Raw genomic sequence first — 18,313 nt, 5'->3', positions numbered from 1 at the left:
CCAGTTTCAATGTCAGCAGTGAAGAGTTCCAGCTTGTTTTCAAATGTAAACACTGCTTGTTGAAGGGATAAGACTGTATTTCCAACACCTTGCATTTTCACATTGAGCTGGTTCAGATGTTCAGTCATGTCCACGAGATAGAACTTCAGGAGTCACTCGGTGTTAGCTAACTCAGGATGCTCGATGTTTTTCATTTCAAGAAAAGTCCAGATTTTGCTCAGAGGAGCCACAAAACAGCCGAGCACCTTCCCTCTTGACAACCGACACACATCGCTGTGCAGAAGCAGACCAGGATAATTATTCCCAACTTCATCCAGCAGTGTTTTAAACTGGTGATCATTTAAAGCTCAGGCAACAATAAAGTTGACCACCTGAATGACCAGCGACATCACCTCACCAAGCTGCTTTGTGCATCTGAGCACAAAGTGCCTTTTGATGTAGGATGCAGTGAAAACTTAGAATGGGTCTCCTTTCATGTTCACGAAGAAGCGCTATGAATTCTCTGTTTTTCCCCACCATGCACGGAGCACCATCAGTACACACTGAAATAAGTTTATCCATCAGTAGATTTTTTTCTTTGGTGAACTCAGTGAAAGACCTGAATAAATTCTCCCCTCTTGTTGTCTCTTTCATAGGCAAAACAGCAAGACTTTCCTCACGTAGTGTGTCACCGACAGCATACCTTGCAATCACGCTGAACTGGGATAAATAGTTTATGTCTGTTGACTCATCCAAAGCGAGAGAAAAGAATGGTGCTGCATTTATGTCCTTCACTTGTGTTGTCTCAATTTGATTTGCCATCATGATGGTATGATCGTGAACAGTTCTTGCCAATAGAGGCATGTCTTTTATTTGTTTGATTATCTTGTCTTTATCCAAAAAGTTGTCAAAAAGTTCATTGGCAACATCAAGCATGAATGTTTTGGCATACTCCCCATCTGTGAATGGCTTCCATTTCTCACAATTGCTAAAGCACCAGCAAAGCTAGCCAAATTCCAGTCACCTTGTTGGGTCCAAACACGAAGTTGCTGCTGACTAGCTTGCACTCTGCACAGTAGCTCTTGACATGCTTTCTTCCTGCTGTTCCCTGCTGGATATTTTGATGCAAATGTAGTATGGTGTGTGTCAAAGTACTGCTTTATATTTGACCGTTTCATCAATGCAAATTTATCATTGCATATTAGACACGCTGCAGAACTTGCTCTCTCCACAAAGGCAAATTCCTCTGTCCATTCCTGCTGAAAAGTACGATACTCCTCATCTTTTTTTCTTTTAGCCATCTTCTTCATCAAAAGGATTTCTGCAATTAGCTAGCTGATTACTTGATTAAAAGGAGGGAAGTTTACTTCCTGACCTCACAACGACCTGTGTACATTATGCATTATCCAATAAAAATTTGGTGTTGTCCTGGAGGACAGCTGTGATTGGCTCCAGCCACCCGCAACCATGAACATGAGCGGTAGGAAATGAATGGATTGTAATACGTGAGAATGTTTTATATTTTTAACATTATTATTTTTTTTATTAAAGATTTGTCCGCGAGCCAGATGCAGCCATCAAAAGAGCCACATCTGGCTTGTGAGCCATAGGTTCCCAAACCCTGCCTTAGAGAGAGGAAGGGAGGGAGAAAGACAGAAACATCAACCTGTTCCTATGTGTCCTGACCAGGGATCAAACCGGCAATGTTTGCATATCAGGACAATGCTCTAACCAACTGAGTTATTTGGCCAGAGCTCACATTCGTTTTTTTAAAGTTTTATTGAGATATGAATTCCATCCAATCTACCCACTTAGAGCATATAATTCAATGGCTTTTAGCATATTCATAGAGTTGTACAATTTTGGAACATTTTTATCACTCACAAAACAGACTCCTATAGAATTTAAAGCCTCTCTTCTTTCTTGGCTCAAGGACCAGCCACTGCTGAGGACAAATAAGTGTCATTCCTTTCATCATTTTTCTCTTATTCCATCAACCTTCTCCCTTTAACGTTTCTTTCAATTTACACAGTGGAAGGCACAAAGTATTTCAATACTCAATGTGGCTTCCTGGGAAGGTCTTTTAAACTATCGAAGATAGCTACTAGAAGGTTAACCTATACATTTAATGGTTACTTATCATGTATTTGTGGCTTTAAAATGTCATTTAACCAAAAAGCATAGTTTAGTTATTATTCCTGATTTACAAGTGAGAAAATTAAATTTCAAGAACTTTAATTCTTATTAAAGTCCAAGAACTGTCTAAAGCCAGTTCCCATGCTTAAATTTGGATATCAGGTGTCTGATTTGTCCAGGAGTATGGCTCTCTGTTCCACATCTACAGATCAGAAGCACCTTAAAGCAGAAGATTGGAATTTAGTAACTTAGTATTTGAACAATGTTAATGTTTTTAAACTCTGAGCTACTCCCACCACCTCTCAAATCCCTAGCTAATCTGTTTTAATAGAACAGAGCTTGATAATACAGTAGAGATAGTCAGCTCTTACCTTTGGAAAATCATATAGTAAAGTCCAAGCATGGGGGAGGGTTAGGCCAAAATATTAAATATGATTATATGTGTGTGTGTGATACTTACACATCTGTTTCTATATTCCAAAGTCCATCATGAAAACAAGTTTTTTAAATATTTATTATCTTTAGTAATAGTCTGAATAAGCAAGAAAAAAAACCACTGAGGTTATTGTTGGTTTTTAAAATAGTTGCCTCTCATTTTTCATAAATTCCTTAGTTGAATTCTACGTTGAAATTGTACTTGAACAAGTGAGGAAAGAAACAAAGATTTAAAGGTGAGAAAAGGAACACTTTTAAATAAAGGCAAGGCTCTTCGTATATACATTCCTAAGTACCCAAACCTGTGCAAGCTATTTCCAGAGGCTCCATTAACTAGCTTCCTAACCCAGGGCAAGCCCTTTATAGTATGCTTCAGTTACTCTCCTAAAATAGACACAACAGTCCTATTATCAGTGCATTGTCAGTATAAAATGATATTATAACTATGAGGACAGATAAAGCTAGTGATGAGCTTCACCATGTGGGACCTGCTCATAGGAAAATTAATCTTTCATCATTAGACTGCATTCTCCCTATCTGTAACCTCAACTGAAAGAAATATATGTGTATAGTAGCTATTTTGATAACTTCTCTAACCTCCCCTACTTTTATGGTAGGTCTTTGTAAACTGTCCGATGAATGTTATGATAAAGCCATTTTTCTATCTAGAACAGAGGTAGAGGTAACTTGGTGAACACCACAGATCACTTCTGCTTTATAAAGTCTGGGAACTTTAACATCCTGCTTCCCAAGTCTGGGAATTCTTATGCTGTATCATTTTATTCTGTATCCTTGGCATCTTGCTCAGGGCATATCTAATGAATACATAATGAAAAGAAAAAATGAAGGGAAAAACAAAACAAAAATCTTTCCTGTCATATTTGGTTAGACTGTATTCAGTGTAAAAATAAGAGACTTCACTATAATAGCATGAACAGTTTAATATTACAAATGAAAATTAAAAATAGAGCTATGATATCGGCCCTGAGGTCACTCTCTAAATTCATACTTTGCAGCCAAATCTTCAGTTCATCGATTAATTCCACTGAAAACAAACTAAGCCCTTGACTACAGAAGAAACATAGACCAGATTTAACCGTGACAATGGAGGTGGCTGGCAAGATGACGCAAAGAGAGTGACTGTAGCTGTTTCACATTCTTTTTCTTCTTGGAAACATTCTCAATGGCCATGTGAGACTTAAAACAAAGACCGTGACTGTCCTGGCCAGAGCAGAAGGGTAAAGCTGTGTCACAGAGAATTGTAGACTACTCTTCTGCCTTCATCTTGTGAATCCATGTTTCTCAGAGAGGTCTGGCTAAACCAGAATATTCTTTGCGATAGCATTCAAAGTCCTCACTTTGGTCACATCTGTTACCTTCAGAGAATATTCTGAGCTAGAAAGCGAGGCTCCCATGGCAACAGAGGAATTTCTGCAACAGAAATAAAGAAACAGATAATTATATAAATTGCTAAACAAGCCCTCTTACTGGCACTTCATTTTATAAGCTTTTTCATGGCCTAGAACTTATAAATTTGTATTAATTAATTGAAACATTTAGTAGCCAAATCTACCAGACAGTGTAATTGACTGCATCTAGAAATATAAGTTCTAAGGCTTTTGCATTTATTTTTCCCAATTTATAAATAATCAACTGCTAACTATTAAGTTATAGTTCTCTGAAGTATAATAAAAAACACATAATAGTTTCAATTCCTGAATGGTGATAAAATTTCAAAATAACTGAAAATACAGAACGCAGGTAAGGGAGAAGTATTAAAGGTAGGAGGGATAAAAATAACTATGACTCTCCCATCCTCACACCACAGTTATTAGGTCTGCTAGAGGAAAGCACAGGTGAATGAGCACACATACCTATCCGACTCATCTGAAGATTAGCTGCTAAATTAGTTTATTATTAACTAATCTAAGTTGAACAATAACTTAATGATACAATGGTGACCTATGTTCAAAAGAGCCTGCTTAAAGCACAATAAAAACCATTTTGTTTTGAAAATTGCAAAATGACTGCAATACTTATGTACTAATCACAACATTCTATTCACTTATCATGCCATTAACTAAGGTTTCCTATGTGGGGAAGATTAATCTCATCCCTTCTTGTATGAGTCAAAGTATACACTTTTACCGAAATTTCATTCCTGAATCTCTAGCAGACCGAGCAGAACAGTGGAATTCTGTAGCACCTGAACCCTCAAGGATTCTTTGTAGATTTCTTTCTGTTATACCACCACCTGTTAAAAAAAATAAACAATACATTAAGTAGAATAGAATTTTGCATAAAATTTTATGAATTATGATTGCTTGTTCTATATAGAATCCTAATACTGAAATTTCTCATTAATTCAAGATTTATTCTAATTAAGCTAGAGTAATATTAGAAAAGAATGATGAAAGACAAACTATAGATTTTGAAGAACTGATAAGGTCATAGAACCTTTGATGGAATCTTTTATGTCCACTGGTATTTTGTTGTTTTTTGTTTGTTTGTTTTTTAACAGAGACAGAGAGTCAGATAGATAGACAGATAGGGACAGACAGACAGGAATGGAGAGAGATGAGAAGCATCAATCATCAGTTTTTCATTGTGACACCTTAGTTGTTCATTGACTGCTTTCTCATATGTGCCTTGACCGGGGTACTACAGCACACCGAGTAACCCCTTGCTCTAGCCAGCAACCTTGGGTCCAAGCTGGTGAGCTTTGCTCAAACCAGATGAGCCCGTGCTCAAGCTGGCGACCTCAGGGTCTCGAACCTGGGTCCTCCGCATCCCAGTCTGACGCTCTATCCACTGTACTACCCACCTTGTCAGGCTATGTCCATTGGTTTATATAACAATGTTATATGCTACAGACTTGAAATCTAAAAAGATTATTCTAGGGCCAGGAAAATCATCAAACACTCTATCCTTGCTTCCCCTCAATTAAAGAGAGATCAAATAGAAACAAAAGGAGGATAAGCTCGAGGACAAGGCTGCAAAAGCACAGCCTCAGAAATGTATCTGAAAGAGAACCTCCAAGATTCTCCCTGGACCAGTATTCGAAGATTACTCTGCTGTCAGGGAAAATGGGGATAAGGCCAGGTGTTTTTTTTATTTTTATTTTTTTAAATTAATTTTAATGGGGTGACATTGATAAATCAGGGTACATATGTTCAGAAAAAAATCTCTACGTTATTTTGACATTTGATTATGCTGCATTCCCATCACCCAAAGTCCAATTGTCTTCCGTCACCTTCTAACTGGTTTTCTTTGTGCCCCTCCCCTCCCCCAACCTCCTTCCTCTCCTCCCCCCCACCCCGTAACCACGACACTCTTGTCCATATCTCTGAGTCTCATTTTTATGTCCCACCTCTGTATTGAATCATACAGTTTTTAGTTTTTTCTGATTTACTTATTTCGCTCAGTATAATGTTATCAAGGTCCATCCATGTTGTTGTAAATGATCCAATGTCCTCACTTCTTATGGCTGAATAGTATTCCATAGTATATATGTACCAAAGCTTTTTAATCCACTCGTCCACTGACAGACACTTGAGCTGTTTCCAGATCTTCGCTATTGTGAACAATGCTGCCATAACCATGGGGGTGCATTTCTTCTTTTCAAACAGTGCTATGGTGTTCTTGGGGTATATTCCTAAAAGTGGTATAGCTGGGTCAAAAAGCAGTTCGATTTTTAATTTCTTGAGAAATCTCCATACTGTTTTCCACAGTGGCTGCACCAGTCTGCATTCCCACCAGCAGTGCAGGAGGGTTCCCTTTTCTCCACATCCTCGCCAGCACTTATTCTGTGTTGTTTTATTGATGAGCGCCATTCTGACTGGTGTGAGGTGATATCTCATTGTGGTTTTAATGTGCATTTCTCTAATGATTGGTGATGTTGAGCATTTTTTCATATGCCTATTGGCCATCTGTATGTCCTCTTTGGAGAAGTGCCTATTCATTTCTTTGGCCCTTTTTTGATTGGATTGTTTGTCTTCCTGGTATTAAGTTTTACAAGTTCTTTATAAATTTTGATTATTAAGCCCTTATCAGACATATTGTCAAATATATTCTCCCATTGTATAGTTTGTCTTTTTATTCTGTTCTTATTGTCTTTAGCTGTGCAGAAGCTTTTTAGTTTGATATAGTCCCATTTGTTTATCCTGTCTTTTATTTCACTTGCCCGTGGAGATAAATCGGCAAATTTATTGCTGCGAGAGATGTCGGAGAGCTTACTGCCTATGTTTTCTTCTAAGATGCTTATGGTTTCATGGCTTACATTTAAATCTTTTATCCATTTTGAGTTTATTTTTGTGACTGGTGTAAGTTGATGGTCTAGTTTCATTTTTTTGCAGGTAGCTGTCCAATTTTCCCAACACTATTTATTAAAGAGGCTGTCTTTACTCCATTGTATGCTCTTACCTCCTCTGTCAAATATCAGTTGTCCATAGAGCTGTGGGTTTATTTCTGGGTTCTCTGTTCTGTTCCATTGATCTATATGCCTGTTCTTATGCTAGTACCAGGCTGTTTTGAGTACAATGGCCTTGTAGTATAACTTGATATCTGGAAGTGTGATATCTCCCACTTTATTCTTCCTTTTCAAGATTGCTGAGGCTATTTGTGTTCTCTTTTGGTTCCATATAAAGTTTTGGAATATGTGATCTATATCTTTGAAGTATGTCATTGGTATTTTAATCGGTATTGCATTGAATTTATAAATTGCTTTGGGTAATATAGACATTTTGATGATGTTTATTCTTCCTAACCATGAGCACGGTATATGCTTCCACTTGTTTGTATCTTCCCTGATTTCTTTTATCAACATTTTATAATTTTCTGAGTACAAGTCTTTAATCTCTCTGGTTAAATTTATTCCTAGGTAGTTTATTTTTTTGGTTGCAATGGTAAAGGGGATTGCTTCCTTAATTTCTCTTTCTGGCAGTTCATTGTTAGTGTATAAAAATGCCTCTGATTTCTGAGTATTAATTTTATATCCTGCCACTTTGCTGAATTCATTTATCAGGTCTAGTAGTTTTTTGACTGAGACTTTAGGGTTTTGTATATACAATATCATATCATCTGCTAATAATGATAGTTTTACTTCTTCTTTTCCAATTTGGATGACTTTTATTTCTTTCTCTTGTCTGATTGCTGTGGCTAGGACTTCCAGAACTATGTTGAATAAGAGTGGTGAAAAGAGGCACCCCTGCCTTGTTCCTGATCTTAAGGGGATTGCTTTTAATTTTTGCCCATTGAGTATGATGTTGGCTGTGGGTTTGTCATAAATGGCCTTTATTATGTTGAGGTATGTTCCCTGTATTCCCACTTTGCTGAGAGTTTTGATCATGAATGGGTGCTGGATTTTATCAAATGTTTTTTCTGCATCTATTGAAATTATCATGTGGTTTTTCTCCTTCCTTTTGTTTATGTGATGAATCACATTGATTGATTTGTGAATATTGTACCAGCCTTGCCTCCCAAGAATAAATCCCACCTGATCATAGTGTATGATTTTTTTCATATATTGCTGGATCCAGTTTGCTAATATTTTGTTGAGGATTTTACTATCTAAATTCATCAGGGAAATTGGCCTATAATTTTCTTTCTTTGTGTTGTCTTTACCTGGTTTTAAAATCAGAATTAGGCTCGCCTCATAAAAGGAGCTTGGAAGTCTTCCTTCCTCTTGAATTTTCTGAAATAGCTTGAGAAGGATAGGAGTTAGTTCTTCTTTGAATATTTGGTAGAATTCACTTGTGAAGCCATCAGGCCCAAGACTTTTCTTTTTGGGGAGTTTTTGATAACTGTTTCAATCTCATTTGTTGTAATTTGTCTGTTTAGGTTTTCTGATTCTTCCAGATTAATTTTTGGAAGATTATATGTTTCAAGGAATTTGTCCATTTCATCTTGGTTGTCTAGTTTTTTGGCATACAGTTCTTCATAGTATTTTTTTACAATATTTTGTATTTCTGTTGTGTCAGTTGTTATTTCTCCACTCTCATTTCTAATTTTATTTGAGTCCTCTCTCTTTTTTTCTTGGTGAGTCTGGTTAAAGGTTCATCGATCTTGTTTACCTTTTCAAAGAATCAGCTCCTGGTTTCATTGATCCTCTGTAGTTTCTTTAGCCTCTATGTCATTTATTACTACTCTGATCTTTATTATATATTTCCTTCCTTCTACTAGTTCTGGGCTTTACTTGCTGTTCTTTTTCTAGTTCTTTTAGATGCAGGGTCAAGTTGTTTGAGCTTTTTCTAGCTCCTTGAGGTATGCCTGTAATGCTATGAACTTCCCTCTCAGGACTTCTTTTGCTGTGTCCCATAAATTTTGAGTTGATGTATACTCATCATTTGTTTCTAGGAATTTTAAAATTTCTTCTTTGATCTCATTGTTAACCCATTCATTATTTAATAACATGCTATTTAGTTTCCAAGTGTTTGAGTATTTTTCAGTTTTTCTATTGTGGCTGATTTCTAGTTTCATGCCATTGTGATCAGAGGAAGTGCTTGATATGATTTCAATCTTCTTAAATTTGTTGAGGCCACTTTTGTGCCCTAATATGTGGTCTATCCTAGAGAATGTACCATGAGCACTTGAAAAGAATGTATATTCTGCTGCTTTAGGGTGAAAGGTTCTGAAGATATCTATTAAATCAAGTTGATCTAGTATGCCCTTTAAGTCTGCTGTTTCTTTGTTAATTTTCTTTCTTGAGGATCTATCTAGTGATGTTAGTGGGGTATTGAAATCCCCTACTATTACAGTATTGCTGTTGATCTCGCCCTTTAAATCCATCAAAGTCTGCTTTATATATTTAGGTGCTCCTATATTAGGTGCGTAGATATTTATAACGGTTATATCTTCCTGTTGGATTGCTCCCGTTATCATTATGTAGTGACTTTCTTTATCTCTTACTATAGCCTTTGTTTTAAAGTCCATTTTGTCTGATATAAGTATTGCTACCCCACCTTTTTTTTCATTTCCATTTGCGTGAACTATTTTTTCCATCCTTTTATCTTCAGTCTATGTGCCTCTTTTGTTTTAAGGTGTGTCTCTTGTAGACAGCATATGTATGGGTCCTGTTTTCTTATCCACGTAGCTACCCTATGTCTTTTGATTGGATCATTTAATCCATTTACATTTAAGGTTATTATTGATATGTAATTGTTTATTGCCATTTTATTCTTTAAAACTATTCCTATTGGCCCTGGCCGGTTGGCTCAGTGGTAGAGCGTCAGCCTGGTGTGCAGAAGTCCCGGGTTCGATTCCCAGCCAGGGCACACAGGAGAAGCGCCCATCTGCTTCTCCACCCCTCCCCCTCTCCTTCTTCTCTGTCTCTCTCTTCCCCTCCCGCAGCCGAGGCTCCACTGGAGCAAAGATGGCCCGGGTGCTGGGGATGGCTCCTCGACCTCTGCTTGCAACAGAGCAACGCCCAGGAGGGGCAGAGCATCGCCCCCTGGTGGGCAGAGCGTCGCCCCCTGGTGGGCGTGCCGGGTGGATCCTGGTCGGGCGCATGCGGGAGTCTGTCTGACTGTCTCTCCCCGTTTCCGGCTTCAGAAAAATACAGAAAAACAAACAAACAAACAAAAAACTGTATTCCTCTTTTGCTATATTCTTTTTCTTCTTTGATCTGTTTATAATGGGCCCCTTAGTATTTCTTGCAGCATTGGTTTGGTTGTAGTGAATTCCTTGAGTTTTATTTTTGTCTGGAAAGCTTTTTATTTCTCCTTCAATTTTAAACGATAGCCTTGCTGGATAAAGTAGTCTTGGTTGTAGGCTCTTGTTTTGCATTACTTTGAATATTTCTTGCCATTCCCTTCTGGCCTCAAGTGGTTCTGTTGAGAAGTCGGAAGTCATCCTTATGAGGGCTCCTTTGTAAGTGATAGTCTTTTTTTGTCTAGCAGCTTTTAATATTTTCTTTATCATTTAGCTTTGGTATTTTAATTATGATATGTCTTGGTGTAGATTTCTCTGTGCTTCTTGAACTTGTAAGATGTTTTCCTGCCTTAATTGAGGGAAGTTTTCAGCTATGATATGCTTGAACAAAGTCTCTATCCCTTGTTCTTTCTCTTCTTCTTCAGGAACCACTATGATGTGGATGTTATTTCTCTTCATGTTGTCACAGAGCTCTCTTAGAGTTTCCTCAGACTTTTTGAGTCTCTTTCCTTTTTTCTGCTCTGCTTCTGTGCCTTTATTTATCTTATCCTCTAACTCGCTGATTCGATTCTCAGCCTCATCCATCCTGCTTTTAATTCCTTCTATTGTGTTCTTCACTTCTGATATATGTCATTTCTGACTGATTCTTTTTTATTATTTCAATGTCCTTTTTTGTATTTGCTATCTATTTAGGTGTTCGTAATGACTATCTATTGTTGTTCTTTGAGCATCCTAACAATTGTTATTTTAAACTCTGCATCTGGTAATTTGGTTATATCTGACTCATTCAGGTCCTTTTCTGGGGATTTCTCTTGATTCATTTGTGTTGCATTTCTCTGCCTTCTCATTTGTCTGTGTAAAAGAAGGTTTTGGCCACTGGAGTCCACTGGGTGTGTCCTCTGTGTTCCCTAGGTGTGGTCTGTCTGCAGGCCCACCACCCCCTCTGCTGTTGCTGCCTAGGGCATTCAGGTATGGGCGTTGCCAGTGCCTGCCCACTGGGGCTGTTGCTGTGGTTTCTGCCTCTCCTTCACGGGAGTGGTTGTGATCACATGCTCGGGTATACAAGCTTCGGTGGACTTGCCCTTCACCCCGCCCCCGCGGGTGGTGTTATGTTCGGCCCTGAGGGCAGGGGTGAGCACCTTTGCTCAGCTGCAGGTCTCTGCCTGATTTCAGGCTTTTGCCCCACCCTTGCAGGAGGAGCCCGCTCGTGGGACGGCTGCAAGCCCTCTAAGGCCAGGTGTTATACAGTTTATTCACTATGATATCAATTTTTTTGTTTCATTTCACAAAAGAATCTGAATCTACTTTATTAAAACTGCACAGTCAAGTACTTTATGATGACTCATTTGTTTTGACAAACTCTATATTTATAAAGAATAATATTCTCAACTGATATCAGATTATAAACATAAAATTAGATTATTCATTTTTATATCCTTGTCTCCTAATATATGAGTATTCAATAAATATTTTTAATGACTGATAAAATATGTACTTTGTAACTCAAGCTGTTCAAGCTGCTTAAGTAAGTAACCTGACTTCACATACACTTGGGTTCATTAACGTTCTCTTTCTTAGTGGTACCTTAACATCACTGAGCCCTAAGAAGTAAAAAGAATACAGACTGTGAAGTCAGATTTAGATTGGAATCCTGATTTCACCAATGTAATTCTTCTCAGCTATGTGATCTTACATAAATTATTTTAAACCACTGAGACTCAATTTTTTTCACCAATAAAAGAGCGATATCTGCCTATTATAAGGATTGAAACACAAATAAGTTATTTCCTTCTATCACATAAGATACCTAACTACTGAAACCAGTTCTCAGCAACTTTAGGACATAGTTAATACATTTTCCAAATACAGAGTAATACATCTTTACAGCTGGAACCTAAGAAGACAATTAGTTCAATATCCTCTCTCTACAGATGAAGAAACTGGGGCCTAAATATGTTGTAAACTTCATTTTGGAAGGTCCCTAGAAGGAAACTACTATGTTCTACTTATCTTTATATATCTCAATGATAAATACTCATTAGGCATTCAGTTTTATTTATCTAGGAATTTTGGCTGTTGCTACTTATTTTAATGAAACTGTAATTGTTTATTGATCTATTCTGTGAGCTCCTCCAGTAAAAAGATCACTCCATATTCATTTCTTTCTTTTCATATCTACCACAGAACCTGGCATATAATTATCATGTTCTTCGTAAGGTTTATTAAATAACCACAAAAATTTTTTGTATTCAGTGTCTTCTCACCTAAGACTATTGGCCTCTTGAGGAAGTAGTTTCTTGTATAACTCTGAATCCCAAGTAATGCATTGCACATAGCAGATAACTTAATAATTACATAATAAGCAAAGGCAATCTTATATTAACAATGTCTACATCTGGCTATTAGTTGTCAAAATTAGTCTTAAATGGAATTGCATTAAACTCAGTTAAGTCTCTTGAACAGTCCCTGATTAATTAATAAAGGGTCTCAATTTGACAGATAACGTACTTTCTATTTACTGTTTCAGGGACTTGCTACAGGTTAAAACTTTCCTAAATTTCTAACATTGTCCCTTTATCTGGCCTCTTTTTAAAAGCTGGCATTTATGTGGCATTTTGATTCCTGGTCAGGCTTGGCATCACTGGTAGTGAGACAATCAGACACTGCATGCCTTCTGATGTGTTAAGATATATACAGTATCACCCATGAAGTATTCTCATCAAAAATATTTAACCAGAATCTAATCAAGCCTTACTTTCAGCTATCAGTTTATAGGAAATGCAGAGGCTAGGAAATACAAACTAAACAATAAGAAAAGGAAACAATTTGATAAATCCAGAAAGTAGGACATCTTATAGGGTAGGTGGTCCAAACAATTTAAATTTCATTTTTTAAAACACAAGAAAAAGAAAACTTCTATATTAAAAAAATATTAAAATAACAACTAAGTGCAATACTTATTTTTTGAAAGAATCCTGATTTGAACATATCAGCTATAAAACACATTCTGGGGACAACTAGAGAAAGTAGAGTATTGATTGAATAGTAAATGGTATTAAAGAATTGGTGTTTATTTTTTTTTATTTTATTTTTTATTTTTTTGTATTTTTCTGAAGCTGGAAATGGGGAGAGACAGTCAGACAGACTCCCGCATGCACCCGACCGGGATCCACCCAGCACGCCCACCAGGGGCGACGCTCTGCCCACCAGGGGGCGATGCTCTGCCCCTCTGGGGCGTCGCTCTGCTGCGACCAGAGCCACTCTAGCACCTGGGGCAGAGGCCAAGGAGCTATCCCCAGCGCCCGGGCCATCTTTGCTCCAATGGAGCCTTGGCTGCAGGAGGGGAAGAGAGAGACAGAGAGGAAGGGGGGGGTGGAGAAGCAAATGGGCACTTCTCCTACGTGCCCTGGCCAGGAATCGAACCCGGGTCCCCCGCACGCCAGGCTGACGCTCTACCGCTGAGCCAACCGGCCAGGGCCTTGGTGTTTATTTTGATAAATATAATGGTATTGTAATTATACTACAATGCTCTTCTTATTTTTTAAGATGCATAAAGATAAAATATCATGATATCTTTAACTGAACTTTAAAATACCTAGAAGGAAGAAAAGATGAGACAAATGTTATGAAATAGTAAATCTATGGAATAAGAACATGCTATTTTCTACTCATATATTTGAGAAATTTAATAAGAAATAATTAAGATAGTCATTATATTTGCCTCCCTCTGATTCTAGGTTGCCGTATCTAATTCTTTAAAAATTGCTCATTTCTAATAAGCCATTATGTACTTAATTGATCTCATTGTCAGGAACACATGCTCCTATTGTTCTGACTACAAGGAAGAATCTGTTGATCAGAGATTTTCAAGAACTAAGTATTATATTTATCCAGGGATGTTTACTCACACCTTTTTAACAACTTGGACATTTGGCCCTACCACAGTGTAGCAGCAAATCTGGTGTGCCTCACCAGAGATGAACATCCACATTCACAAAATAATTATGGTAGAACAAACACGGAGAAAGTCCAATTCTAATCTACCTTTATTTTTTTTGCTTTTTCTCTGAGCTTACCCTTGCTAGAATGTTTTCCTCTTTATGTAACATTTTAAATTCTAGCAGAGATCTATCAATCTTGAACATTTTTATCAAATGATACATATATTCTTCTTTCTGAGCATCATGTACTAAAACTTTCTCCCACGCTGCCTTTCCTCCACTACAATTCAGTGTTACACTAGTGAATGGATAGATAAATAAATACCTGGTATTACCACAATCCTGCCTTTTGCCTGAAAAAAGAAAAAATAAGTAAATTTTAACCTTTCTCTCAATGAGATAATAAGGTGGTAAAAACAGAAACATAAGTATATTAAATTTTAAAAATTACTATTAGTATTTAATTTTCAATAGTTTTTTTTGTTTCTTTGGGGTCTTCAGTAAGATGTTCAGCATAGTAAGCCTTTCCATCCAGTTACTTCATGGTATTACTTCTAAAACGTGTACTGTTATGAACACAAATAACAGAAGAATACAATATAAATACTGAGTAATCAATAATACCTCCTTAAGAAAAGCTATTACTGGAAAATAACACTAATCTGAATTCTTGGTATGTGATGGGATGGAAGTAGGTGAGCTTAAACAGATTTCAGCAGGAAAGAAAGAACGTAGTGTAACTGTAAATTACTGGAAAAAAAATCGACTCAAATTTTGTATCCTCAACTAAATTTTCTAGCTTTCTATATCAATTAAATAAAACCATAGGTCCATTTACTTGGGTTTTAAGTAATAAAATTGGACTACATGAATTGATTTAATTTATCATAATTCTAGAAAATAGGTATTGAAATTGCCTTACTTTTATTCCAATTTCCATCATATTTCCTAAATAAACTTTGGTGATATATCACTGAAAGGCAAAAGGAAATCATCCCATTATAATGCATACTTAGTGGAACTACTAGTAGTAGATAGGTAACAAAGACAGAATAAAAATTACATATTATGTCAGGTTCATTAATTTGCAGAACGAAATCTTTATAACTCTGGCCGGGTGGCTCAACGGATACAGTATCATATTGGCATGCTGGGGTCGTGGGTTAGATCCCCAGTCAGGGCACATGTGAAAAGCAACCGATGAGTGCACAACAAAACGGGAAGAACTAAATGGAGCAAAAAGTTGATGCTTCACTATCTTTCCCCCTTCCCTTCTTTCTTTCTCATATAAATGAAAAAATAAAAAATAAATTAACCTTTATATATAAATTTAATTTTTTAAATTATTTTTATTTATTTATTCATTTTAGAGATGAGAGAGAGAGAGAAATAGAGAGAGAGAAGAGGGGGAGGAGCAGGAAGCATCAACTCCCATATGTGCCTTGACCAGGCAAGCCCAGGGTTTTGAACCAGCAACCTCAGCATTCCAGGTCGATACTTGATCCACTGCGCCACCACCAGTCAGGCAAATTTAATTTTTTTACATGTGGATTCCCTGATTTTTAAAAAATTTATTTTGAGTCCGAGATGGGTTTTTAATACTAGACCAGCCAATCCTGCCAACCCAACACAATTCTAAGTCTTTTGCCTCAACTATTCAGGTTATGTGTACACTCAGCCTATACTCTATTCAACTCAGGGTTGGGTAGACAATCTTTCTTCTATTAAGTGCTATTGAACAACAAAAAAATTCAGTTAAGAACCACCCATAACTTGGTTTCTTTTTCCATAAAATTAAAAAACATTCAACTAATGTCTCTGTGTGTATAGAGTGTGTGTGTGTGTGTATATAATTAATTAATATTGAAAAAAATACTTAATCTACATCAGAACCAGTTAAGACAAAAATGAGTAAACGAAAGATGGGCTTAATGTGGGGAAGAGAAATGGGGAGAAGATAAAAATAGGTACCATGGCCAGTGTGAGAAGAGGGGCAGGAGGGTAAAGAAGGAAGAGGATATAAAAGGACAGAAGAAAACAGAAACCAAAAGAAGAAAATAAAATTGACTAACTCCAGAAATAAAAGCAAAAAAAAGGAGCAGGGCAGAAAGTCTTAAAAGCAGAGATAGCATAAAAGCAGTGAAAAGAAGGTAATAACAGTAGGGAAGAGAACAGAGATAGTCATTAGTAGAGGGAGAAACAACCTTTGTCCTCACTTATCAAATACTTTAATGAGCTCTAAGTAACTATCAGTGTAAAGTTAAGGAGAATGTTCAATATGATTGGCCTTTGAGGATTTCATATAGCAAAGCAACAAATTCTAAGGCAGCTCCCAAGAGCCAGACATATTGTAGAAGACACCTAAAAGGATTCCAAAAACTTTTTAAAGACAGTGAGGGTAAGAAATGATTAGTTGGTGCAAAAAAGGTTAACAGAGACCAATGAATGACTTGAAAAGAGTGGTCATCACAAAAAATGGACTGATACAAAGTTACATGTTACAATATTAAGGTATAATAAAACCCCATACTCTTTTGTACAGTATGAGTCAACAACAAATTGTATCCTATACTATGCAAAATTAGAACCCCCCAGACTAGAATTTAAGTAACAGAACTTCAATAAAATGATCAAAAGTGACCTCACACCTTAACTTCTGGCATATATGTCACTGAACAGGTAAACAATTTCTCATGGAAGCTAGGTTATATGTCATTTTGGAAAAATAGCTCCAAAATTAGCAAAAAAGATTATATGTAAATATTATTCTATGAAAATCTGTAGATTTTAGATTTTTCAGAGAATCCCCTTTGAACAATTTTCTTTAACCCTTAACCAAATTGACCTTATTATGAAAGTATTTATCAAATATCATTTGCTCGCCTGACCAGTGGTGCCACAGTGGATAGAGAATTGATCTGTGATGCTGAGGTCCCAGGTTTGAAACCCCAAGGTGCCGGCTTGAGCGCAGGCTTGCCAGCATGAGTACAAGGTCTCTGGCTTGAGCGTGGGATCATTAACATGATCCTAAGGTCTCTGGCTTGAAGCCCAAGGTGGCTGGCTTGAGTCCAAGATCGCTGGCTTGAGCAAGGGGGTCACTGGCTTGGCTGGAGCCCTCTGGTCAAGGTATGTATGAGAAAGCAATCAATGAACAACTAAAGTGCCACAATGAGTTGATGCTTCTCATATCTCTTTCTCAAAAATAAATAAATAAAATGTCATTTACTCATCTGTCCGTCCATGTATCAAATACTTATTAAGTTCCTACTATGTATCAGGCACTGTTCTAGGCATGGTAAGTACTGTGGCTAAAGGGGTCCAGAATATGCCACTGTGGCATAAAAATTATTTTGAGTGAAGGCATTTGAGTTCTGGATTCCTTACATGCTTAAAAGTAGAGCTTCCCAAAGAACTAAAAAAATTAGAACTTAATTGCCATAAATCCCCTCCGTGGGAACAACTAATCAGTATTACACCCAAACAGACATTGTTATAAAACTGTATCTACTATTTATTCTCTAAGGGTCCATTTATCTTTCCAAAAAGCCATTTGTTTTCTCCTAAGTGCCTTTTCTATTTCTTCTAAGTTCCTAAGTGCTCTTTCCCTCCTCCTCTTAGATGGTACAGAAGCCCCAAATTCCAAGCACCTTTTTGAATCACATTTCTTTGTGAATGTTCATACATAAATACCTATGTGATCAGAATCTGGGTTTTTTTTCCTTGCTACTCTGTCTTCTGTCAGTTTAATTTGCAGGCCCTCAAATACTGAACATAGAGGATAAAGAAAAAGTTTTTCTTCCCTGACATGGTGAACCAGAGAAAGTTCCTACTTTCACGAAGTTTACAAGTTTGAGAAGACAGACAACAGACAGGTATATTTATATAATAAAATTTCAGGTAGCAGTAAGTACAATGGGAAAAGAAATTAAGCAAGGTATTGTAAAGTAAAAGGGGAGGGGCTATTTCATAAAATTTAGTAATTGTTAGAGAAATAAGTGGAACAAGACTTTAGTATTCTCAAATGTACTAAAGGAAGCATCCATAAAACAAAATGTTTACCTAAAAAGCTTAAATGATTTTTGGAGAGAAAGGTAACATTTAACTGTTTCTTCTAAGTGAAAGCTTTCTACAACCCAGACAAATGACTTAAGGACACAAGAGTGGGGTGATTGATT

At 36.9% G+C, this 18,313-nt stretch overlaps 1 protein-coding gene across 2 annotated transcripts in view; it reads right to left on the bottom strand.

The window, feature by feature from the left end:
• Positions 1-3,478: 3,478 nt before the first annotated feature.
• CUTC (cutC copper transporter) overlaps positions 3,479-18,313 on the bottom strand; it is a 34,138-nt gene continuing 19,303 nt past the window's right edge. Inside the window, exons 7-9 of one of the 2 annotated variants that reach the window (XM_066240140.1) lie at positions 14,464-14,491; positions 4,699-4,804; positions 3,479-3,981 (exon numbers count right to left, since the gene is read on the bottom strand). In XM_066240140.1, the coding sequence (XP_066096237.1) occupies positions 3,867-3,981; positions 4,699-4,804; positions 14,464-14,491 (249 nt within the window). In that variant the 3' untranslated portion in view covers positions 3,479-3,866. The remainder of the gene's footprint in view (positions 3,982-4,698; positions 4,805-14,463; positions 14,492-18,313) is intronic. The other variant, XM_066240142.1, reaches the window with a different exon arrangement.

The sequence above is a fragment of the Saccopteryx bilineata genome, chromosome 7 (genome assembly GCF_036850765.1).
Source record: "Saccopteryx bilineata isolate mSacBil1 chromosome 7, mSacBil1_pri_phased_curated, whole genome shotgun sequence".
In the NCBI taxonomy this organism is placed as follows: domain Eukaryota; kingdom Metazoa; phylum Chordata; class Mammalia; order Chiroptera; family Emballonuridae; genus Saccopteryx; species Saccopteryx bilineata.
Note: the sequence above shows the minus strand (reverse complement) of the source record. Positions and strands in the feature narration are given on the sequence as shown.